We start from the raw sequence: 25,816 nt of genomic DNA on the forward strand, positions 1-25,816 counted from the left end.
ATCGCATGAAGCTGATTGGTGGGAGATTCAGGACACATAAAAGGAAGAACTTCATCACACAGTGCATAATTAAAGCTATGGAATTCACTTCCACAAGATGTAGTGACTGCCATCAATTTGACGGCTTCAAAAAAGGGTTAGATAAATTTCTGGAGGAGAAGGCTACCAATGGCTACTAGTCATGATGGTTATGTGCCAGTTTCAGTTGCTGGGGAGCATGGGTGGGAGGGTGCTGTTGCACTCCTGTCCTACTGGTGGGTTCCTAGTCAAGAGCTGTTTGGCTACTGTGTGAACAGACTGCTGGACTACATAGACCCTTGGTCTGATCCAGACCTGTGTTCCTCCTTGGAAAGCACTTGACATTTTAAAAATGTTTTTAGACATTGACTGAGGCAGAGACCGCTGTTTAGCTGGAACAGGATGTCAGAGCTTTATCACACCAGCGTTATACTGTGCAATCACTGTGAATGGCATGCAAAGGACTCAGAAGTTTTCCACCTTATAATCAGCTTTGATTGTGAAGTACTTCCATGCATCCTGCCTTAAATGTGTAATAAAGCAAAAAGATTCACCCTATTTAGCCCCTATATTTTGAGTGTATCTTCCAAGCCACCGCTGGGGCGCAGGAGCAGGATTTTAAAGAAATGCTTACATCTGTGTAAGCTTTAAAGATAAAGACACCAAAATTGGCACAGTAATAGATATTAGGGAGAGCTTTAAGCATACCAAATTTGAATTGAATTGGGTCATTCATTGATTTTTAATGATTTTTTTACATTGCCCCCCCTTAAACTCACTTCCTGGTATGCAAAGGATCGCTGACTCCCGGTAGCAAAAACAACAACAACGGCAAAAGCTTAGCGCTACGGGGATAATTCGAAGGAAGCAGGTACGTGGGTGAAGCTATCAGTGGGGAGCTAGCCCTATCTATGCATATCCCACTCTTCCATCAAGGATGTTGCAGTAGTGTAAACAGTACCTTTTTAGTTGAGACTGAGTGACTGGCCTAGGGTCACCCAGTGAGTTCATGCCCAAGTGTGAATTTGAAGCTGGATTTCCCAAGACTAGCTCCCTCCCTGTCTACAATGTTGCTTTCTGATATCCTGATGCCAGAACAATAGTTTTGCTGTCTGTTTTTTAGGAATCACTTTGCTTCCAATGTGCTCTGCTGATATATTTGTAAATAAAGCACAAGTTGCAAAGACACCATGAATCACCAGTACTCTCATTAAAACAAAAACCCTTACAGAACAATCCTATGCATCTTTATGAGGAAGTAAATTACTGAGTTCAATGGGACTTGCTCCTAGCAAGTGTGGTAAGGACTTCAGCCGAAACCTTTCAGTGCTACCCTTGCGCTTCTAACTACTTGCAGCAAAGAGAAGCAAGCTCAACAATACACACTTGTGATTGGATATTATTACAGGTAAGCCTTTTAATTTAACACATTTAAAATTTCATACAAACCAGTTCAGAAAGCATCACTTGATAATCATTTGAAACGTAACATTAGCTAGAACTGCTAACTGCTGTATTTCATGAAATACACGGGACCACTTTTATTTACAGATGTTCGTACCAGTGAAAAGGAAGATGTTTTAGAAAATAAGGGCAGAAAAACATGTTTACATTCCTAGATATATATATTTTAAACTAGAGCACAAGCCAGCTGAAATCAAGCATTTTTAGATGGCTTGATTTTGATGGGAGAGTTGAGCACATGCTTAAAAATTGTCCCGTTGAAATCAATAATAATCAAAAGTGTTTGATTGGCTGGACTGGTTCTTGGTTTTTTAAAAAAAACAAGAAAAAGCAACATGAACAGCCTATCACTCAACAGGTTTTCCAAATGGATTATAAATTAGACTTTGTGTTGTTGGTCATTCTATCTTCGAAAAATATTCCTTATTGAAGCATTATTAAAAGTAACCTTTCTCAGGAGTATAGCAGCATCTGCTATACAAAGAACACACAGAATTAGCAAAAACACCTGCAAATGAAATAAAAAGTGATTCAGATTCCAGATCAAAAATGTACTGAATGTTCTCTTAATTGAATTACCATAATACAAAAATTCAGTAACTTATCTTCTGTGACTGTTCCATGTAAATATTTAATTTGTGACAGAGAAGTAAGAAATTGGATTGCTTCCATGTCACATTTCATAAAAGTAATTTCTCCCCTTTTACTTGGAAGTCCTCTCCTTTGATCTTGCTCAGCTTCATCAGTTGTATCCTACGAGTAAATGCCAAGGACACCTCGATATGCTACTCCGAAGACGCAATCCTATGCATGTTTAGACGGGAAAAAGCCCTACAAGTCCTAGAATGCTGTACTTGTAGGACTTTTCTCTCTCTCTCAACATGCATACCCTGACTGGTAAAATGGAAATGTTTGTTCTTCAGACAAAACTTGGAACATAAGGGAGAAGGCTAATTTACATACATAGCAGATTTGGACAGCAACGGATGTAGCACATCTGTTTCCGGCTACACAGTGTCCTGGGCTGGGGTGCAGCTTCTAGCTGCTGCTGCTGAATGATCACTGTGTGAGGGTAGAAGGTGTCAGTGGCTGTTGCTGCCCTCCCACCATCTTTGGATGGTTGTGAGGGTGAGCTGGCCGCGACATCTGTCACCCCATTGATTGCCAGCATTGATTCAGCTGATCTAGCTCGCTAGGTGGTTCCCCCTTCCTTCCTCACCTCTCCATGCGCATCCCTCCCGGTGTAAGAGGATGACCATCCCAGATAGGAGTGTACTGTTCTTCAAACAAGGGTATATAATAGCTGCTCTCCCCTGCTAGAACCTACTTTCCAGTAGTGGTATAGTGGAACCATGGCCCACAGGGATGCTGACAACATCTGCTACCCCCCTTGGACTTGCCTGTTCCCTCTCAGCTAAACTGCAACCCTCACAGTAATTGGGGGAGAACTGGATTTTCCCAGCAACAAGATATTGCTCCCTGCTTTAATGCAAAGCATTTCCAGGTGTCTTGGCCTTGAATGGGAATTAAGACCCTAACCCTTTCCAAATGCCTGCTCCTGGAGATGAAACCCCCTAGAACTGGTTTGTTGAAATGGATCAACACAGCTGCCTGCATCTTTGGGCTTTTGGGTGGTGAGGGTGTAGCCTTGGGGAATTGTCATGATGAGCGTCTGCACTTCAAAATTTACTGCTATACCACGGCTTCCCAATCTTCCCTCAGTCTCTTCAATTAACTCTCCTCAGAATCTCTCACACACACTTTCCCTAATTTATGTACCTAACAGATTTGGAAAGTCAGTAAGTTTGACAGCATATGATAGTCTTCCCTTTCAAATATGAGAGATGATTTGAACTGGCTGATCTGTTTTAATGTGATTACTGGTCTTCCTTGAACAACAATAATATGCTAAGTATGGAAGAGAGTTAACTTCTGCAAAATCCCATGGATTTTACAGTTACTAAGCCCAAAGGAGACGTGACCATTCCTGCAAATAGCAACTGAGTGATATATATTTTTAGAGTAAGTAGCAGGTGTGTGGCCTCTGATCTGGATTAGGACCGTGGTGGGGGCAGAAGTGTGCTGGGATCCCAATCTGGATGAGGACCCACACCAGCTATATGTATCAGGTGGAAAGCTCCTGCCAATAGTTAAGATACAAATATAGTTAAGCAAACTGGGAATGTTACATCCCAAAGGACCAATTGGCTCCCATTCAGTTCTATGGCACAAAGTACATAGGAAACCAGAGACATATACTTTACCCAAGATACTGCAGTCACCAGAGCCAATTAGCAGGTTTAGCCTCTGATCCACTGATGTCCCGAAATATACCCCTTTTACTTTCTTCCTTGAGAATATATGGTTGTCATTTATTCCAATAGTTAATTAAAGCACTGTGGTGGGGTACAGCTGTAGTAAGGTCAAAACCTGCTCTCTGGCCCACATAAACAGGTCTTTCTCTCGTAGATGCAAGTATTTTCATACATTAGTTCTTTAGAATAGTATCTTACTTACTCCTCCAACGAAAGTTTCACGTGTGCTCTTTATTATGGTTGCACACAGGCCCAAAATGAAGAGGAACAGTGCTGCCACCAGCGAGTTGAAGGCGTCCTGAAAAAAACAACAGTACTCTTAAATACCAACCAGAGTCGGCCCAAGACATTTTGCTGCTTAAGAAACAGCAGTAAATGGCCCGCTGCCTCCAAGTCCACAAGCGTACTACTCAAAGCCAACCAAGTTATTTTGACACCCCAGACAGAAAACCCCACAAACACCTCTTCCTACTCCCCACTCTAGTAGTAAAAATTACCTTGACGATGATGTAATACTATAACTAACGATTTGCTGTCCTTGTATGCTTCCCCAAATCAGCTGCCCTAGATGGTTGTCTCATTCTGCCTAACGGTAAAACACTGGCAAAAGCTGTCCAATCCCCATCCTTGATTCGACATTGGATAATGGACCTGCACAGCCTTTCCTTTTAGGAACTCTGCCATTTCTAATAAGAATATTGAGAAGTAATTGATATGGAATCAGTGCGACCTGCATCAAAATATTGCAGTGTGGTGTGCTTCTGCTCAGTGTACCATTCCAGGATACTCCATTCCATTCCGCCCACTCAGCATTCCATGTCCACTGACTTTACTCAGTCCTTGTTAGGCTCTTTGGGGATTGTTTCTTTCCATTATAGCAACCCTCACCTTTTGTTGTACTTATGCAAATGTCAGGAGCTATTTCCCCCAAGCCTGATACCTGCTCCTTGTGTGTGAGTGCTGCCGTTTGGGCTATATAAGGATCGGCACTTGGAAAACTGAATTTGCTGTTAGTATATATGATATGGTCTTCGCCAAAACCTGTACTCAAATAATATGTATTAACTACATCGCTGTAGAACTCCCTTAGCACTATTTGTTCATCGACCCCATTTATCTATTCTCTTTTTCTGTGTGTTTCTTCATTTTTACCTTCGTTTTATTGAACCAGGATGCAAATTCTAATAAATTCAATAAGAAAAAGTTGCTTATAAAATTATGAAGTGGGTGAGCTTAAATATACATGCTGGACTGGAATTAATCCTATGTTGGGCAGCAGACAAAGCACCAGACAAAACAAGTCAGTTATAATAATTTTGAGCCATCTTTCTTAGACCATGTAAAAAGCAAAAGATGAATATCCAAATCCATGCGACAGCGACACCAAGCGGCAATCTACCAGTAATGCCCCAAAACTGCTATGGAGTTCACACGTCATAATTTTGAAACACAGATGATGCACATGGTAAAGAAATATTTAGAATATAAGCTTGCAGGCAGCTTTTCATCATTGTTATCCTTATGGTATATCCGGAAGAGAGCCTCATTTATTATGTGATTAAGAAATAAATAACATAATGATGACGTAGTTCTGACATCCAGAATAATTCGAGTTGGTTTGAACACGCTTATCATTATTTCCTGGAAAAGAATATAAACTAACCTTTCCTAGCATGAAGAGTCAACGAGGATGTAATTCAGTCTTCCCTAGCTTGGGGCCTTCCAGATGTGTTAGACTACAAACCCCATAATCCCCAATCGTGTTGTATGCACTCACATTTATTGGCCATACTGGCTGGGGATGATAGGAGCTTGAGTTTCAACATATCTGGAGGGCACGGAGTTGGGGAAGGCTATTAGCACTAACATCAGCATGCAATTACAACAAGCCCAGGAGCTGCTGTGGAAGTCAAATCAATTATCAATTGAAAGTTGGTGAAGCATGGTGGCTAAGAGATTGAACTCCAAAGTCAGGAAGACCCTGGTTTAATTCTTGCATCTGCCATGAATTCACTAGGTGGCTTTAACTTGGTCCCCCATTTTGCAAAATGGGATAATCACACTGACTCCCAGTGTTCAGTGGAACTTACTCCCTAGTACTGTAAGTGTGTTTAGGAGTGCAGCCTGAGCAAATTATATGCATGTTTAAATATACACATACTACATCCAGAGACAAAACTGTATTCAAGAGCAAAAATCTACTTGTACCTAGCCTATTTTTCAAGAATCCTTATATCTCCTAGCTATGCTAAATTCTAGCCCAACACCTATCTTAGCATTGGCTTCGAAATGCGCATATAGATTTGTGCAGATTAATACTTACAGCCAAAGGCCAAAATAAGCACTTCATCAATTTTTCCAATTCCAGCAAATAGAGTACAAAGAATAAGGAAGTGACAACAAGTTCTATGATAGCAAGTGTGAGATAAGCTTCATGAGAACTGCCAACTCCAAAACTGATGGTTGCAGCGAGAGCTATGACCTGCAAGAAGAAAGGCCGAATATTTATTTTGAATACAGTCACACTAAAAATACAATAGTACTGCCAAACCATCTATCTGAATCAAACACAAAGCTTAAAACACTACCAAAACCAGTACATTCAAAATTTGTAATTTACTTAATCAGTGTTCTGTTCAGGACTAATTGCATGTGCACTAGAGAAGTAAAATTTCTGGAAATTTTGAAGCCATGAAAAAGACGGAAATTGTGTGTGTGGGGGGGATGGAAAAATATGCAATTTTTAGTTCTCTTTACGGATCTAAAGTCACTTTGTTGCTTTAGGACAGCTTTCCCCAACCAGATCAACTCCCATCAGCCCCAGGCAGCTTGGCCAATGGTGAGGAACTCTGTGAGTTGTAACCTAAAACATGTGGAGGGCACCAGGTTGGAGAAGACTGCTCCCAGTATAGCAGGTTGATTGCTGGGCATTTAATTAGTATCCAAAAAATAAAAAGGAAGAAGATATGTCAGGGCTTCAGGGAAACACCCCTCCTCTAACCTCCTTTGAGCTGGAATCCCTAAATCCCCGGATGGGTGGGGGACTCTCCGCGGTGCTGACGGAAATGCACTCTGCACACGTTCAGAGGCACGGTCTCTCCAGCTCTTAATTTCCCAACTGAGCGCCCGGGGGTGAAAACAGACGCCAGGGGTGGGGGGGACACACAAATGAAGAATGCCACATCCAGGGGGAGGGGGTTGAAAACACATTTAATAATTTTAAAAAGCGTGGGGGCGGCGGCGGCATTCAGCCCCCTCCCCACCTCCCCTCAGCCTGGCCTCCTACCATGCGGGCGATCTTTAAGCCTCCCCTCACGGAGCGCAGGAAAGCCTGATTCACGGCCACCATGGTCGCTTCTGAGGCAACAGAACCCAGCGGGCGGTGCCGGAAGGGGCGCCGGTCGCTCGGCGGGAGCCCGAAGAGGGCCGCCCGTTTGCCCCTCACAGCACGGCGGAACGTCCGTTGAGGCGAAAGCAGCCGCCTTAGCTGGGCCTTAGTCGGCCTTGCCCACCCCCACACCCCGGCGCCGGGCCAGATTCCCTCCGTCGACAGCAAGGGCCGCCTTGGCTTCCCCCTCCCTCGCTCCCTGCCCGGCCTACCTCACGGGGTGGTTGTGAGGATAAAACACAGAGGAAGAGGGCCCACGTCGGCCGCCCTGAGCTCCTTGGACGGATAGCCGTACAATTAAACGAACCACTGGGGAGGGTGACCATGTGAAAAGGAGGACAGGGCTCCTGTATCTTTAACAGTTGTATCGAAAAGGGAATTTCAGCAGGTGTCATTTATGTATATGGCAAACCTGGTGAAATTTCCTTTTCATCACAACAGTTAAAGCTGCAGGTGCCCTGCCCTCTTTTAAATCTGGTCACAGTATAGCTGCAGTATAGCTCCTGCAACTTTAACTGTTGTGATGAAGAGGAAATTTCACCAGGTTATTATTATTTATTTATTTATATAGCACCATCAATGTACATGGTGCTGTACAGGTGCAACATGCATACAAATGACACCTGCTGACATTCCCTTTTCTATGTAACTGTTAAAGGTACAGGAGCCCTGTCCTCCTTTTCATATGGTCACCCATAAGCATTGTCTTTTACATTTTCTCCCAATAGATTTGTGATATTCATGTGGACCGCTCAGAGAGCTTCGGCTATTGGGCGGCATAGAAGTGCAATAAATAAATAAACAAATAAATAAATTTCAAATCCAAAGAGGCGCCTATGATTCTCTCAGTCCTCCTCCTCCGCCTCTCCATTTTATTCTCTCCCAACAAGATAGGGTTGATACATTGGTACCGATGGTTTGTCAAGTGCTTTCTTTCTAAATATTTGTGTGGTGTGATGGCTTGTGTACCATGAAGTACTTTACATGGAAACAGAGTATGCAATTTTCTCATTGGTACAGTGCAGCCCTGTTAGACCTCTGGCGCCTTGTTTTGAGTAGCTAGGCTTGAATCTAGTAGGGCTAGTAGTAGCCATTTAATAGCCTTTGCCTCCAGGCCCTTTTATGCTTCCCGTGTGTGTGTGTGAGTCCAGTTGGGGCAGTCCCTGATGTTCCCTGGGTCTGCTCCTGTGTCCTTCATTCCCACAGGGCAGTTGATGCCAGTCCAACTGGATGCACGCTCCCGCATTGGTCCAGGACGCATATTCTCTATGCACCCTTTCTTGGCAGGATCTACACTACTGCTTTGAAGTGCTTTATAACAGTTTAGACAACTGTTGGGGCCCAGGCCCAGTGCTACCATAGCGGCCACTCAGGCGGCTGCCTAGAGCACCAAGCTAAGAGGGGCGCAGGGCACAGCGCAGCACTCACGCGCATTGGCTGTGAGACGCCCAGCCCAAGGATTCAGCTGGGCCTGGGTGGGCAAGATGGCGCCCTGCACCCGCCCAGCTGAAGCGAAGCCAGGGATACTGGGGTGGGGCGGCTCCATGTTCAGACTTCTGGAACGCGCCTGGAAGAGAGAGAGAGAGAGAATGTATGGGTAAATGGGGTGCATGGAGTCTTTGAGTGAATGCATGTGTTCATGCGTGTGTTTGGAGTGAGTGATGCTGAGTGTGTGCGTGCATGCGTGTGAGTTGGGGGGGATGATTTGGAGGTGATATTCCTATCAAATAATGCATTTTAGACCCATAGATTGGAAGTTCCTTTCCAATTTGTTTATTATAATTGGCATGACGTATTTCTTGCACTTTAAAATAAATTTTGCAGTTTCAAGTTTTGTGCTTCGTATTTTTTCCAGGAAACATCTGTTCTTAAAAATCAAAATTGGCATTTTTTGGGGTGGGGTGGGGTGAAAGTAGCTCACCTTGCCTAGGGCGCAAAATAGTCTGGCACCGGCCCTGCCCTGGACACACTTCATATACCGTTTTCAAAACTGTTATAAAGCACTTTAAAGCAGGAGTGTAGATCCGGCTATTTCTAGATATTACACCAACGGTTGCCCAGAGTTGCCATTCATTCCGTTTTCCTTCCATGCCTCGCTTTCGGCGTTCTGTCCCGCAGTGAACAGCGCGCACGTGTGAATGAAGGCAAACGACCCGCGCGCGGATAGAGGAGCTTGCCAAGCCCTGCGCCTTTAAGGCCCTCCCTCGCCAAGCCTTCGCTCGCCGCTTGGATCGAGCACAGGAAGGAAGCGAGGCCGCAGCAGCAGGCAGCGGCAGCAGCAGCGGAAGGAAGCGGGCTTTGCACGCTCGCAGAATCGGCTGCCACTGCAGCACCCGCTGCTTCTCCCGGCGCGCGGCGAATCCTGCAAGCGGTCCCGCGTCCGGACATGGGCGATGTGGCCGTGGCAAGCGCTCCGCCACCGGCCCTGGCTGGCCTCCGCGTGCATCCGAGCCGGCCGGCCGGCCTTCGGCTTCCATCGCTGGAAGACCAGGCCTCCCGAGCTCCGTCCGCCTCCCCTGCAGGGCGAGCATCGCCGCCGCGCGACCGGCTCCGCACCAGACCTCGCCTGTACGTGTCTGCTCCTCCCACTTTAGGGCTACGCATGTATTCGTCAGTGTTTTTGTTATTATTTTTAATCAAATAAAATAATAAAATAAAATCCAGACACTACCCGTCTACTCGTTCGGAAGGTGCAAACAGGAACGGCCGCTCTCGCAGCTGGCATATAAATAGCTCTGTAAATTTGTTATATATATATATATATAGAGAGAGAGAGAGAGAGAGAGAGAGAGAGAGAGAGAGAGAATATATAACTGTATTTGTAAACTTAACCCGCACTTAATCTAAGATGTAGTCCTAAGGGTGCTGGCCTGTGCATGTTTAGAGAGAGAAATGCTCCTGTGAACCGCTTCGGCTATTGGGCGGTATTATTATTATTATTATTTATTTATATAGCACCATCAGTGTACAAAATGTATAAAAATGCAATAAATAAATAAAATAATAAACTCCCAGCATCGCTGTTTGAGGAATACTGGGAGTTGAAACACCCCTTTGCTTTCTGTAAACATGCATAGGATGGCACCCTTAACTTTATTTATTTTTTATTATTTTTATTTATTGCATGTTTATACCATCCAATAGCCAAAGGTCTCTTGGCGGTTCACAAAACCTTACAGATAGTTTTGTTCTTATTTTGTTTATTTATTGCATTTATATCTTACCTTTTTTCCTCTTGCAAAGAACCCAAGGTGGCTTACATCATCCCCCTCCTGTCCATTTATTGCCACAATAAAGGTAGGTTAGGTTAGTGGTGATGCTAATAGGTGTACCAGCCATGTTGGCTGGGGCATGCTGGGAGTTGTAGGACTTTTCCCTCTAAACATGCATAGGATTGTGCCCTATTATGCCTTGGTAGATTAATAATGAAATCCACCAAGAGTTTCTTCGGAGTAAGCATGCGTAAGATTGTGCTGTTAAATGTTGCATCGTGTAAATTTTCAAGAGGTGCCAGGATTTTAGTAGATAACAAAGCTACAATCTCTGTGCACGCTTGCCAGGAAATAAACTTAACTGCAGTCAATGGGACTTGTTCCTGAGTCAACATTAACTTATTTAATTAGTAATTTATAGCCTGCCTTTTCCTCCAAGGAGCCTGAGGTGGCATGCACGATCCTTCTCTCCTGTTTGACCCTCACAACCACCCTGTGATGTAGGTTAGGCTGAGAGAGGTTGGCTCTCAGTCCCCCAGTGAGCTTCATGGTACAGTGGAGACTAGAACCCGGTTCTCCCCACAACTGCTACACCAGTGTGCATCAAATTACGTTGATACTGCAGTTCCTTCACTTCTGCACCTCTTCGCGTGTACATGTGTTTACGACTTTACATGTATATTACATAAAACAGCGGTTGGGGATGTTCTTGCTTCATTTCCCCACCGGTGTGCATGCAAAATATCCTGGGGTTATGCGCTCTGTCTTGGGCCAAAGGAGGAAGTTTTAGTCATTTTAGTCAGCCATTTTAATTGATGTTATGAATCTGACAGCTTCACATCTCTCTGGGCAGTCATTGCTGTCTGAAGCAGGGATGGAGAACCCTGGCCCCCTGGGGATCAAATCTGACCTCCTGGGTTCTCACTGTGGCTTTCGAGGCTTCCCCAAACGGCTTAATCCCCTTTCTAGCCTACACCTGCTTTACCACAGCCAGAATGGTGGGATCTGTAGTCCGGCAACATCCATCCTGCCTCCTATCCTTCAAAACACCACAGCATCGCAGGTGTCTTGGCTGGGCGCCATGACAAGCGTGGTTTCAATTCCTGGTAAAGACTTTGCAATACAGCCCTCTTGTGGGCCTGTACCACTTCAGGATGCATACGGAAATTAGAAAGGCATCCCACCAAAATCTCCCTCTGTGTGCAGAGCGTTTAGGAACCAGCAGTGGGAAGGGCTTACAATGCCAAGAGAGGACTCTGCTGGCTTAGTCCAAAATCCAGCCTTTTCTCTTTAGTGACTAGATAGATGTCTCTGGGGAACTCACAAGTGGAACTGATCAGTGCAATGTATTGCTTTGAACATGGCGTTTCTCTTTAGCCATTGCGAGCAGCGGCTTCTCTGCATGTTAGAAGCACCTGCTAGTTGGCAACTCAGGTTCTGTTTAGAGGATGATGGAGTTTAATACCACCTAGACCTGCACAGATGTTGATTTGTGGTTTTGGGTAGCGTTGCTCTGCTACCAGGAGATCGTTGGCCCTGTTGAGGGGGGCGGCGTTGCACCTACGACATTTGTTCTCCCACATCCTGCCGGTGCGGCAGCCTCTCCCTGTCCACATCCGGAGGGCCTTGTGCTGTGCAGCTGAACTTGCAACACCTGTACTCATGCCGGAGTATGCCTTTGCCAACACCTCATGGGAATGCAAGCTGCTGCAGCTGAGTAGTGATGGGTGAATCTGTTAAGTGCAATCTTGTTCAGCTCATTCAATCTTTTTCTGCAGAAGAAACAAACCACAGACGCAGAATGGGGACAGAAGAAGCCTTGCAGCGAAAAAATTAGACCCTTTCTTTTTTGTTCTTGTTATTTTATTTGTGTGTATGTGTGTTTTTAAAAGTGTTTTTGTTTTGCGAATCGCGTTGCAAGCTCCTTAAGATACGGCTTTCTGATGGCAAATTGCGTTTCTTTCCACGTTCAATTCTGGGAAGTGCAAATTGGGTAATCTTGCATTAAAAATGAAAAGCCAATGAATTTCTGACCCATCCTTTCACTTGATCCTATCTCCTTTTCTTCTTGCACAACGAAGAGTTGTTAAAGCGGTTGCAATTCTTAATGTTTAGACAGAAACATTCTACAACTTCCAGCATTCCCCAACTCCCTTTGTAGGAGTTGAGGGACTTTGCCTGTTTAAACATGCTTAGAATTGCTAATACTCTTTGTAAGTAATGTTCACCGACCAGTTATATATAGTTTGCAGTCAAGTCACGCAGTTTCTGAAATAGAAGGAATGGTTGTTCTTCTATTATATTTATATCTTGCCGTTTTCTTCTAAGGTGCTCATGGTGTGAATGATTTCCCACCCACCCCGGCCCATATTTTAGCCTTATAACAACACTGTACAATAGGTCAGACTGAGAGATTTTGCCTGGTTTCACACAACACACTAACCTACCAGTGTGGGTTGTTGAACTGTGGGTTATCATCTGAACACAGCGCGTTTCTGTGGGGTGGGTTATTGTGCTTTTTCCACAGGGTCTGTTATTGTGTTGTCTGAATGTGATGCGTTTTCTGCATGATTGCTTTTTAACCATCCAGTGTGGCTTGTTAACCATTCTGAACAACCCAACAACAAGCCATGGTTTCTCAAGGTGGCTTATTTGAGAAAAAAAATAACCACACTTCGTGGTAAACAAGCCACCCTGTGGAAAACACGATGTGTTCAGACAACAGGATAACCCACCATTAACCCATGGTGAGTGGCCCAATAGGGAGCTTTCTGACTGTGGGTATTTGAAACTGAGTTTCCCTAGTCAATACTCTAACTGTTACACCACATTATCTCTTGAGTTGTAATATCACTAAAATTGAAATGACTTGTCAGCGCCAGTTACACTTCAGTAGCTTACTAATATGTGTGTTTATTTTTTTCTTAAAAGATAAAAACCAGGCAAATGAAGGAGGGAAGAAGACAGTTGTAAGTATGAGACTCCTCCACACCCCACTAATAAAGGCAACATTAATAGCATATGAGATTCTTACAAAATACGTAGGGTAATTATAATGCAGTAATTATAATGGCCTTGGTGCATTTTTGAATGCTGGTATAGACCTTGCATTAGAAGGGAGAGAAATAATTGTACTTGTATAGTACTTTTTTTTGAAGCAGGGTGGATATAAAATGATGATTTCTTTTTAAAATTGGATGTTTTAAAATTTAAATAGATTTTTTTTTAAAAAAAGACACACATCATAAATAAAATACTAAGGGTAAAACTCCATTGGGTTGCTACTTGCTAGACAGAAGCATTTGATCTCAAAGGGTTTGGAGTTTCCTATGCCCTGCTAGGCTGCTGCTGTCCTCTCCTTTCCCGATTCTTCCATGGGATGATAGAGATGCCAGTGTGGAGTTTTCTGCAGTGGCTGGGAGAGGGGGTGGGTTTGAAGATCCGAGCCAGGATTTTCACTTCCAAAGTTGTAGCTCTATCTACAGCCTCAGAGGTGAAAACCCCCAGTATACAATGGCTAAGGGCCATAGGGTTGCACCTTCAAATTATCTCCAGGGGCAGTTTACATAAAAACACGCACCAAATAAACAACACAACAATTACAATGTAGATGAATGGTTTAGCCCATCTGATCCATTGAAGATAAAAAAATTGGTTACAGCCTTCTATATTTCAGTTCATTATTCTTGGCTATTGCTAAATTTTAAAAATACATCAAAATAGATTCCAATGACAACATTGGAACCATAAAACATTGGTAGAATATAATAAGTGAGTGGGCCCTGCGACAGAATATGGCAGTGTGGATTGTTCCTGTTCATGGTGTCACTCAGCCAGCCATGATCTCTTGTATGGTACTCCATTCCATTCCCCACCCAACAGAGACTCCACACATTAGACTGCTCTTGGTTTCTGCCCTCCCTCACAGGACTTTTTTGACTCCTAATTTTTTTATTTTTTGTGGGGGGGGGGATATTTCCACAAACTTTGGGAGCTTTCCCCACAAAGGCTGGAGGGGTTGTGAGAAGTGGATAAATGGAATGAAGTACCCTGGAAAAGGGCTCCGACTTAACATGATGTTTCACAGCTGGGCGCTTGTGTGTGGATAGTTCTGATTTGACCACAAAATGATGATCATTCACCTCGGGTAGCGTGAATGAGGACATGAAATAACCAAAACGTTGAGCTTTTTTTTTTTAACAATCTCCCCCAACATCTTATAAATATAAAAAGCTATGCTTTATAAGATCGGGAGGAATACAACCTCCCCTGCGCCCCGCTTTCCTCTACAAAGTTGAAGCATCACTTTTGTGTATTAGTCAACAGCTTGCTGACCAGTTGGCGGTTCATTTAGCATCACAGCCTTGATCGGTTTTGTTGTTTTGATTCTCCCCAGATTTGCATCGAGGGCAATATTGCAAGCGGGAAAACAACATGCCTGGATTATTTTGCAAAAAACACCAATATTGAGGTGATGCATTTGAGATTTCGGTCAAACTCATAACAGTATTTTGGGGTTAAATTTTGATCTAAGTCTGGCTGCAAAGCTCAGTACATTTAACAAAGAACCGAGCTCTGATGAACTTCTCTGAGTAAACGTGCTTAGGATTGGGTTGACGTTCGGTGGAACCCCCTGTTATCTGGATATTGTTTCCCTAAATTCCTTTGAATTCCACATGTTGTTCTTGGACCATATCTGGTTTTCCTCGAAGGCTGCATTGAAGAAAGGACTGGCAGATGCCACACCTTTTTGGTCTCTGGGTTGGCAATAAAGGTCAAGAAAGTAAGCTGCACACCGGCCAGATTTGGCTTAGGGAGCCCAGTTGCTAACTAGTGCTGAGATGGTCAGGTTTCATTCTTGAATGGTCCACTTTTATTTCTTTATTACTAGAACCCCAATAAGCCACTGATGTGTTTAATGTGCAGAGCCTGAGTGCGTAATCCGGATCACTTAACACAGGTGAATTGTGCTTCAAATGTTAAGTAATCCTTCATGGGCACTCTTGCTGAAGGGCCTTGTTGGATTTGATCAAGATCTATCTAGTCCAGAAATCCTTGCAAGAATCCAAGCAACCAGTTGACGCTAGGAATCCAAGTGGGAGGGGGGCAGGGGGAATTAAAATGGGAATCTAAGCAAGTTGTGGGGGGCAAGAAAAGAAAGAATCCCCGAAAATAAATCCCCATGGGCAGAAATGGCCGTAGGGCAAATATGTTGTGCCTGCAGGCCTGAAAACGTTATCTGTGACTGGGCTGGATGGATGCGTTCAGCTGGAGAAGAGATAATCAAGTGAGAACATGATGGCACTCTTCATATCTGAAGGGCTATCACATAGAAGAGGGCAAAGGCTGACTGCACATGATGTTAAACCATAGTGCAATTCAACCACATTGAATTGTGGTTTGTCGTGTGTAACGACAACCCACAATTCAACAACAACCCATACTCCATGGTCCATTGTTGGGTTGTGAACTCTGGGTTGTTTGTGGTTAACAGCCTGCAGTTAAACCACAGTGCAGGGTTTGCATGTAACAACCCATGATTCAACAACAATCCATACTCAACCTGTGCTGGGTTGTTATTACATGTGAACTAGGTCTGTATTATCAGTTGAAAACTTCCAGTCCTGAAAAATAAATGTCATTATATATTTCAAACTCAGGTTTTGACTGAACCAGTGTCAAAATGGAGGAATGTTCGGGGTCATAACCCTCTGGTAAGTTCCCAGATTTAAGTTCTTTAACACTGAGAGGGAAATCTGACAGAAACTTCTTTAGTGCCATTTTACTACCCCAAGCCAAACTATGATGTATTTCTGGGAGGGAAAATATCATCGAACATATCCATGTGTGAGGCGTCAGAAGAAAGACACTTAAGGCCACAATCCTATGTATGTTTAGGCAGAAAAAAGTCCTACAACTCCCAGCCAACCAGGCTGGGGAATACGAAGAGTTGTAGGACTTTTTTCTATCTAAACATGCATACGATTGTGCCCTAAGTATACATCCCTATTTGAAAAACCTCATGGGACAATATTTTACCCAATGCTTTTCATTGGCTGGGCAAAAAAAAAGTTCAGTGGCAAAAAACCACTAGTCTCTTTGGGATAATATTTTTTGTTTGTCCCAGTCTCTCTGTGGTTTTCAAAAATAAAACTCTGTGTGGGAAATCTCTTCCCTGGATCTGTTTGTCTTAGGCCGTTTCTTCACCTGCCTTTTTCCCTGGGATCATCCCTGTGCATCCAAGTGACACACAGGGTATCCCGGGAGCAGGCAGGAACGATCCCTCCATTTTCCTGTGATAATACTTAGGTGTAGAAAGGGCCTTAGAGAAAGTTTACCTCAGCATTTTACATTGGCTGAGACAAAAAAGAATCCCGGTACTGCACTGTATTCTAATATCATCTATATTGTGAAACCGCAATTAAAACAAAATAACTGCTGCGGGGGGAATACTGTGTCTCCTTACGCCAGGGCTTAATGTACCAAGATGCAACACGGTGGGGGATAACGCTACAGACTTATGTGCAGCTTACTATGTTGGACCAGCATACGAGGCCGATGGTATGTTTCGAAGTTTTGTTTCTTTCTTTCAATGCAAAGAGTTCTCATTCCTGACTGAAAAAATACCTCCGTGTGTGTATAATTCTCATTTGCTCATATTTATGCCTTATTACTTTTGCTTCTCCCTCCCCTTGCCTCCCTTATTTTCTTCTCCAGGGTTGAATGTTAAATTGTAAGCCTCTTGGGACAGCCGCTTGTCACAAACACTTATGGGGCCTGTTCAGACAACACACTAAGCCATGGTTAGGCTGCTAAGCCTTTTGCAGCAAATGGCTAGTGAGCGTGTTTAAACTATGGTTATGTAGCCACCATGGTTAGGAATGGTTCACATGACATGTTAAGTCATGTTTCACATGCCACACTAATCCATAAGGTTTTGCTCTGAATGTTTAACCACCGTGGCTTAGTGTGTCATCTGAACAGGGTCATGGCAAAACACCATGCTGTAGTGCAGAAATTCATGACTCCTGGACACACCCTTTCCACCTCACCCTTTCTATCATTTGGTGTTTTCCTGTCTTTCTGGCAGTTTTTTCCTCCATTCTAATGTCTCTCCTAAAGGTCATTTAGTTTTCCTTTTTGTCTCCTCCCCTTAGCCTTTGGCTCCACTCACTTTAGCCTTTGGGACCGCCCACCACTGGAAAAGAAAGCCAATGTGGTGTAATAGTTAAAGTGTTTGGACTGAGATACGGGTTCTAGGCCTCACTCATCCATGGATGTCCGTTGGGTGACTTTAGGCCAGTCACAGATGCTCAGCCCAACCCACCTCACAGGGTTGTTGTTGTGGTGATAAAATGGAGAGGAGGAGGATTATGTATGCCTCCTTGGAAAGAAACAGGCGGGATATAAATGTAATAAAGAAAGAAAAGAAAAGAAAACTACTAAATGGTTCTTGACATTTTACTTTTGCAGATTTCTCCCATAAGAATGATGGAGAGGTCTATTCACAGTGCAAAATACATTTTTGTAGAAAACCTATACCGAAGGTATTCAGTATTGTTCTTGTTTTATTTATATATATATTTAAAAGCTTCAATCATGTTTAAATTGTGAAATTTTAACACCTTGTTTTTAAGTTAGTCTGTTATAACTTGCATTTTTCTTCTTGAATTTTATTGTACTCCGTCAGCGAACTCAATCCATCGTGCTGTGTTTTTTGATTTTATGAAGGACAGATAAGGTAAACACAGTTGATTAAAATGTCGCTGCAAATGACAAGAAAAGTGAAGGGCAAAGTCAGATTAGACTTTCAAATCTCATGATATGTGAGGCCGTTTTAATATATATATATTTTTGAAGGAGGTATCTAAGGTTCATGGCATGTGGAGAATATATTCTGAATAAAGATACTCCATAGCAAGAACCATGAGCTTAACAAACTCCATGTTTTATGTGTAGATTGGCTAATTAGAGGTAATGAAAATTAGAGATGTGAAGCCAGGGGGGGAAAAAGACAGAAAAATATGTGTAAAAAAGTTTTTTCCAAGGACCTTTTTTGTTTTTTATTTTCAAAAAAATAGAACAATTTTGGATTATGCAATATTTACTTTTAGAAGGAAGTATAAAACATTTAAAACAAGGTAGTAGTGCTATGCAGCCTTTGTTCCTACAAAATGATTTCTAAAAACATTTAGAAACATTTTTCCCTATTCCGTATTAAAGTATTGGTATAGTATATCTTTTACTGATAGACGTTTAGGGATGTTCCAAGTCATGCTCAGTTTCCCAGCAAGTGACTATTATGTCAAGAAAATGTGCATTCTTGACAGTTTGGGTTTTTTAATCTCTTTCTGGTCTTATTTAGGTTAGACGCTGTAGTAGTCACTGGCCCTGTTCAGATTTTAGTGGTGGGTTGTGTGCCACATCCATTTTGTATAATCAATCTCCAATTGGGCTCAATTGTAGGGTGTTGCATGGCATGCCAACCTGAGCACTATGGGTTATTCGTGGGTTAAAGAACCCAAAGTTAACCTAAGAACTAATCATATTTACATCTCTAACCAAAATATAAAAGCTAACTGCTGTTGTCTCCCTCCTGATTTATTTGTTCTATGGGGTGATATATAAATTATTATTATAATAATTCCAATGTGTCCCTCTATGTTGAAGAAGATCTGTTTATTTTTTGCTCTGAAAGATCTCAAAACAAAAGTGTTTCCCTTCTGAAGTGGCTGCTTGTTAATCCACAAGGTGGCATCTGTGCTACACAGACTCTTTGGAGATAAATTTAGGTTACTGAAAAAGGTGTAGATTTGATTATGCAAAAGATGCATTTGAAAAATTCAGTTTGTCCCAAATTGAAAAGAAGCAAGATATGTTGATAATACACACGTAAGCAAAGAGGTGTGGGGAGCAAATTCATATCTTAACATCTAAACAAAAAAGTGATTATTTAATCAATTTTTTGCTTGGATTTTAAGACATGAGTTCCCCCCCCCTTCCATTGCATATGGTCATAGAATCATAGAATTGTTGAGTTGGAAGGGGCCTATAAGGCCATTAGGTCCAACCCCCTACTCAATGCAGGAATCTGCATTATAGCATACCTCACAAATGGCTGTCCAGCTGCATCTTGAATGGCTGAAGTGTGAGAGAGCCCATGACCTTAGGTCATTGGTTCCATTGTCGTACTGCTCTAACAGTCAGGAAGTTTTTCCTGATGTCCAGACGGAATCTGGCTTCCTGTAACTTGAGCCCATTATTCCGTGTCTTGCACTCTGGGAGGATCGAGAAGAGATCCTGGCCCTCCTCTGTGTGACAACCTTTCAAGTATTTGAAAAGTGCTATCATGTCTCTCCTCAGCTTTCTCTTCTCAGGGCTAAACATGCCCAGTTCTTTCAGTCTCTCCTCATAGGGTTTTGTTTCCAGACCCCTGATCTCACCATCACATTTTAGTTAAGCCCTTAAATTTAATGCTGAAGCTATCTTTGACTTCAATAGAATAAGCATTTTACCCATAGGAACTAAGCAACACCTGTCAGATTTGTTGAATTCCTTACAGCAAACTGCAGTATAGCGAATTGGCACAGTTGGTTGCATTTCAACCAAACAATATTTAAGGCTTTTGAAAGGGATAGGGTTGATGTTGGAAGAGTTAAATATGATTTTTTTAAAAAGCTGAAATTACTCCACGGTAAAGGGTATGCTTCCCTGCCTCTCCTTCCATGAATTTTGTAATGATATAGATTGGATAGGTGCAGATGGTTGTCATGTGCGTTATTTAGAACAGCCTTGTAAATAAAGCCATCAGAAGTTACTGTGCAGCAATCTTGTTTTTAATGTTACTGGCCTGCTAAGTGTAGCCCGTGTTTCCGTGCTGGCCGTGGAAGAAGCCCCTTCTTCCACAGCCAGTATGAAAATGCCTGCTACTTGTCTCTTAGCAGGCCAGTAAAAATTTGACGGGTACAAACCAGGTTGATGGAGGAGGTGGGGGTATCATTCTCTTCTCCCTTCCGCTATGTTTTCCGTGCTGGTCATGGAGGTCTTTCCTTCTTGTGTGGCTCGAGCGGAAACCAAGCGGAATGGCAGAGAAGGGAGGGAGGGAGGAGGAGCCGGCGGCAGTGAGTGGGAGAGCTTGAAGATGCCTTAGGGATTGGAGCTAGTGCGTGGAGAGGTGCCCCGAGCGGTACTGGGATATTTGACTGATGAGAAGCTCCAGCAGCTACGTGAACCTTCAGCGCTTCTGGCTTAAGGAACAGGAGCTGAGCCCACACGACCTGGGCCCGCAGAAGGTTTTGGAGAACGCTTTCCGCAGCCTTCTGGGTTCTGGAAGAAGTAGGCACTCAAAACCTGCAATGCTGAAATAGTTCTTGAGGTTCAGTTACTTACTCTTTTTTGGCTTACCCACTTGTTATGTCAGATACCATGTCTTGACTAAGCCATACGGAAATGTTGAATGGAAGCATAAGATACTCCCAGCTGACCTAATCCTGGAGATGGGTGAGGTAGTTTCCCTCATTGGAAACCCCACACAGCCATCGTTAAGGGGCTCAAGGGCCCAGAAAAGCTGCAGACACCTGACTTGCTTCTCTGAAATTTATTGCATAGTTCAACATAATCTAATTTAACAATAAAAGATGTCAGGAATGATCTGTCCATTTCTTCCATTACCCCATTCACTTGCCTGCCCGGAAGTCCATGCATGCGCCTTCATGGAACTCCTGGTCGCCTATGGGCGAACTGTTAAATACAAGGCACATCTATGTGAAACTGTATAACGGCTGGTTGCTAAATACAATAAACTTGACTTGGACAAGGCAGATTCAGAAACTCATTGAAATAGTTCCAATGAACAGCGCTTGAAGATGGATACATCAGTCAGCTTATACGAAATATTTTGGCTGGATTGTGGGCGCGGTGGAAGTCATAGCTGGTTTGCAGTGGGGGTTTCCAAGGGAACAGATGTAAAAAGTGTGTGTGTGTGTGTGTGTGTGTGTGTGTGTGTGTGTGTGTTTTGCTTCAAGATGGTACCATCTGCTGTCTAACAGACGGAGCTCTCTTTAGAAGTATTTTTATTTAAGTTGCACAACTGTGCACGTTTATTCAATGGTATCTTTCTTATTTGTTGCAGTGGGAAAATGCCAGAAGTGGATTACGTTGTATTGACAGAATGGTTTGAGTGGATCATAAAGAATATGAATATTTCCATTGATCTGATAGGTAAAATGTCTGTGTTTGGTGGTCTTTTCACATACAGCTTTCTTTGCATCCCATTCACCAGTTGGGTCCACAAGTTGGCCGGCCCTTGTAGCTTTTGTCCCATGTTTAAGGGGCTAGCAGCATCTTATGTAGCTATGTGAAACGGAGTTCTGACATGCTCGTCCCCTCTCTCTTTTTTGAAAACAAAAAGAGGGATTTAACCCCTTCCCTTCCTGCCATTTGTCTTCTCTAACCCCCCCCCCCCCCGGTAGTTCTTTCCCCTGGAGAGTTTAAAATTCATATTTACCATTTTTGGAGCCCTGTAAGGTAGGTGTGTGTACATATATTGCATGCAGAGTGATTTTGGAGTAGAGAGACAATGAAGTGTCACCCATCCACTCACCAGCCCCACTGTCAGGGATCCTTCTGTACCCTGGACCCCTTGAACAACTCTTTAAGGATCTCTTGCCTCCTTAAGAGTTCCACTTTCCTTCTTTTACTTCCCCCTTCCCAATAATGTAGGGTTTAGACATGGGGTGAGTGGCACTTCAGACTCCTTGTGGCTTAACGCAACAGTTTACTTGTAAATTAAAACAGCAAATTGCAATTAAAAGTATTTTGTTAATAGAGCTGAGTAATACAAAAGGTATTAAAAGAAAATAAAAGATGCAAAAACACAAGTTCTTTTACCCTAAGCTGCACCTAGACTTCTTCAGGCTGCTTCTGTCTCATGCTCTGCTCTTTTCTGACTCTCCCCTGGCTGGCTTTCTCACTCTTTTATGCCCTCTCCTCCCAAAACAAAGTATTGTTCCGGTCTTGAAGAAGTGATACTTAACCAGAGAAATGAAACTCCTCTTAGGAATACCCCCTCCCAACAAAAACAAAACAAAACCCCAGGCCTCTAAGCCTGACTCTTATTACCTTGCCTCTGTAGGCCTCAACCCTTCACACCATCAATGACATCAAGGCTTCCTTACACACATTTTCCCATAGGATTGTTGCTCCCTAAGTGTGAAATGCCCTAAATTTGTAACTGAGATCCCTGACTTGCTCATGTAATGTTTATTTATTTATTACATTTCCATACTGCCCAAAAATTGAGGTTCTCTGAGCGGTTCGCAACAATTAAAACAATACAATACAACAAGATAAAACATAATATAGAAGTTTAAAATTAGCATGCAAAATTCAATGGTACTTATAGCCCAGGGAAAGCCTGGGTGAAAAGGTGTGTTTTTAGGAGGTGTTTGAGAGATGCCACATTTTCTGCCTCCCGAACTGTACGGCAGGAGGGTTTTCCAGAAAGTGGGTGCCACTATGGAGAAGGCCCCACCGTTGGGGTTCTTCATGACGACATTCCTTTCATTTTGGAATGACCTGCAAGGCCTCCTCTAATTATCTAAAATGTCGCCTGGATATATATTCATGAAGAGTGAGTGAGCCATACATTTAATTCCGCTCTGAGCCTTCCAGAATAGGGCTGGAAGACCGACAACATTTAATATGATTCTTTTTTTTTTAATGGCAGTTTACCTGCAGACCTCTCCTGAAATATGTTATGAGAGGCTGAAAAGGAGGTGCAGGGATGAAGAGAAAGTCATTCCCGTGGTAAGGAGGAAGCCAACTTTTGGGATTTTGGAGTGATTTTTCCCAATGGGCTGTGTGTCTTCCCCCAAGGATTGCATGACACCTGCATTTTTTAAAAAAAGACACTGAAGGGCTTAAAAAGGTGCCGAAAGGGGTATCCAAAATGATCAGGGGGCTGGAGCAACTCCCCTGTGAAGAAAGGTTAGAATGGCCTAATCTACACCAAGCAGGATATTGCACTATAAAAGTGGTATATAAAAGGCAGGAGCCACGCTACTGCTTTATAGCAGTATTGAAGTGCACTGACAACAGCTGGGGGCCCATTGACACAGGCCATATACCACTTTTCATACCTGCCTTTTATATATCGCTTTCATACCACTTTCATAGTGCAATATCCTGCTTGGTGTAGATTAGGCTCTTGTTTGGGGCTTTCTGGTTTAGGGGGGGAAATCAGGTGTTATGATAAAGGTATATAAAATTATGCACAGTGTAGAGAAAGCGGATAGAAAGCAGAAAAACGTCTACCTTTCCCATTATACCAGAACCCATGGTCATTCTGCAAAGTTGTTTTGTGGGAGTGCAGCAGGACAGATCATCGTTAAACTATGGAGTTCACTTCCACAAGATGTAAAGATGGCCACTAATCTGGACAGCTTTGAAAGGGGTTGAACAAACTTGTGGAGGAGAAGGCTATCAATGGCTACTAGTCCTGATGGCTATGGGCTGCCACCAGTATCAGAGGCAATTGCTGGGAATCAACAGCAGGAGAAGACTATTGACTTCATGTCCTGCTTGTGGTCTTCCTGTAGGAATCTGATTGGCCACTTTGAGGAAACAGGACACTGGACTAGATAGCCTGATCCACCAGGGCTCTTCTTACGTTCTTAAGAAGAGCTAACCACATCGAATGGAAGCGTTCGGTATTTATTTCAACTGGTTTGCATTTTGCATCCGGATTATACGAATCAGTATGAATTGAATTCTTCCAACTACATCAGTGTTCATTGATCAGACTATGTCTTAGTCTTACGAGTTTTGTGTCTGCTGTAACAAACCTCTTTCTCCCCCTACCCTCCTCTTTTTTGAATAGCAATATTTAGAAACTATTCATCAGCTCTATGAAGATTGGCTCATTAAACAAACACTGTTTAAAGTTCCTTCTCCAGTGCTTGTAAGTGTACATTCATGATTTTGTTTTAAAGCATTTTGGCAAAGGTAAATAAACTCTACGTGCATTTTTATTGATATTTGTAGAAAGAAGTGCCCGTCCATCCCTTTGGCTTTAATTCCATTGCCCCCACTCACCCCACCCTGGCCAAATTAGCTCAGATGATTTTGTAGAATTTTTCTAGCTTTTGGTTGAATCTCTAGAAGGAAGGAGAATATTTCAATGATGTCATAGTGGACACCGTTTGTTTAAGCAGTGCAAGTATGAGATGACATTCCAGTACGTTAATAGAGACATGGTGAGTCACCCTATGTGATGAGAACCTGTGGCCATATTTGCACTTTAGGGCAAGAAACAGGAAAAGAAGTCAGGAAGTGATAGCTTTGTGTGACACCCAAACCTGGGATCATGGTTGAGTGCACCCCAGTAAGCCAGGATTTGTAAGCCAGCTTTAAACTAGGTTTGTTGTTGGCTTATGAATCCCGGTTTGTTTGGGCGCGTATAAGTAAACCTGGTTTTGGATGTCATGCAAATTTCAGCCATCATTTGCGTCCAAAATTTTCCTAAATCACACTATTTGTGCCATGCAGTTTTGGGAAAAGGGAGCCGAGTCGGGTGCTCGCCTGGAGCCTGTTGACCCCCCAAAAGAGGCAGATTCCACAGAGATGGACATCCCTAGTTTAATGTAATTGCCCACAGCATTTTCAGAGACACGTTTTAATGCTTGATTCCTTGTTTTTCAGGTGCTTCCGGCTGACCACGACCTACAGGCTATGATGGGAACATATGAAAAAAATCGGCACCGAATACTGAGCCTTTGCAACATGCAGCATTGTCTATAGAAATAGATTTACCCTGTCGTTTATGGTTTATAGAAACTGTGCTTTGTTTTTTGCTGAGAGAGAGACAGAGACAGAGAGAGATTGAGATTCCTGGCATAGTCTGCATGCTCAGTTGGGCTTCTGACAACCGCCCTAGCGGCATCCCTGTGCACAGCATGACTGGTAGGTTTTGAAACCAGAGGGAGTTTCTAAAATGGCTTTGCGTTGTCATTGAGAAGCTGGTGTCAAAGAAGAAACAAGTTTTGTCCACAGCTCAAGAGGTTCTCCGTGTTGTGGCCTGCGCCATGCAAAAACCTAGCTCCTTGCACTCACTTCTCAATCTCAGGGTTTCCTTTTCAGAAAGAACAGCTCCCCCATCCTGAGTCCCCCTGTGTTCTTAGTATTCCCCCCCTCCCCCCCCAAAAAAAATGCAGTTTGAAGATTAAGTGTGAAATGACACTTGCTACCCCTGAGTTCTTTCCTACTTAATTTTTGTGAACCGCCCAGAGAGCTTCGGCTATTGGGCGGTATAAAAATGCAATAAATAAATAAATAAATAAATATTACCTCCCACTTGATGGGTACTTTGGATAGGTTTTCCACTCAACCCTCAAACTGCTTTGTGAACTTGGGGCACTTTG

The 25,816-nt window shown here is 43.1% G+C and overlaps 2 protein-coding genes across 4 annotated transcripts in view; one reads left to right on the forward strand and one right to left on the reverse strand.

Moving 5' to 3' along the window:
• TK2 (thymidine kinase 2) overlaps positions 1–25,224 on the forward strand; it is a 29,136-nt gene extending 3,912 nt beyond the window's left edge. The window contains exons 1-10 of one of the 3 annotated variants that reach the window (XM_063140979.1): positions 9,545–9,753; positions 13,329–13,366; positions 14,794–14,868; positions 16,058–16,111; positions 16,869–16,958; positions 17,871–17,944; positions 21,529–21,617; positions 23,125–23,204; positions 24,277–24,357; positions 25,098–25,224. In XM_063140979.1, the coding sequence (XP_062997049.1) occupies positions 9,579–9,753; positions 13,329–13,366; positions 14,794–14,868; positions 16,058–16,111; positions 16,869–16,958; positions 17,871–17,944; positions 21,529–21,617; positions 23,125–23,204; positions 24,277–24,357; positions 25,098–25,196 (855 nt within the window). In that variant the 5' untranslated portion in view covers positions 9,545–9,578 and the 3' untranslated portion in view covers positions 25,197–25,224. Of the gene's footprint in view, positions 1–9,543; positions 9,754–13,328; positions 13,367–14,793; positions 14,869–16,057; positions 16,112–16,868; positions 16,959–17,870; positions 17,945–21,528; positions 21,618–23,124; positions 23,205–23,995; positions 24,249–24,276; positions 24,358–25,097 lie in introns of those variants that run through there. The other 2 variants (XM_063140981.1, XM_063140980.1) reach the window with 2 other exon arrangements.
• On the reverse strand, positions 1,416–7,146 carry CKLF (chemokine like factor). Its single transcript, XM_063140982.1, has 4 exons — positions 7,084–7,146; positions 6,121–6,279; positions 4,000–4,095; positions 1,416–1,990 (listed from the first exon to the last, which is right to left on the reverse strand). The coding sequence occupies exons 1-4, from the start codon at positions 7,144–7,146 to the stop codon at positions 1,886–1,888; spliced, it is 423 nt and encodes a 140-aa protein (XP_062997052.1). The 3' UTR covers positions 1,416–1,885.
• Positions 25,225–25,816: the final 592 nt, after the last annotated feature.

Source organism: Elgaria multicarinata, chromosome 14, assembly GCF_023053635.1.
Source record: "Elgaria multicarinata webbii isolate HBS135686 ecotype San Diego chromosome 14, rElgMul1.1.pri, whole genome shotgun sequence".
NCBI classification, from domain to species: domain Eukaryota; kingdom Metazoa; phylum Chordata; class Lepidosauria; order Squamata; family Anguidae; genus Elgaria; species Elgaria multicarinata.

Excerpts from the sequence above, each read along its gene's own strand:
- CKLF (XM_063140982.1), bottom strand. The coding sequence starts at position 7,146 with ATGGTGGCCGTGAATCAGGCTTTCCTGCGCTCCGTGAGGGGAGGCTTA. Across the intron at positions 6,280-7,083 it reads GCTTAAAGATCGCCCGCATG|GTCATAGCTCTCGCTGCAAC; the intron begins GTAGGAGGCCAG and ends TTCTTCTTGCAG. Across the intron at positions 1,991-3,999 it reads GTGAAACTTTCGTTGGAGGA|GTGTTTTTGCTAATTCTGTG; the intron begins GTAAGTAAGATA and ends TTTCATTTGCAG.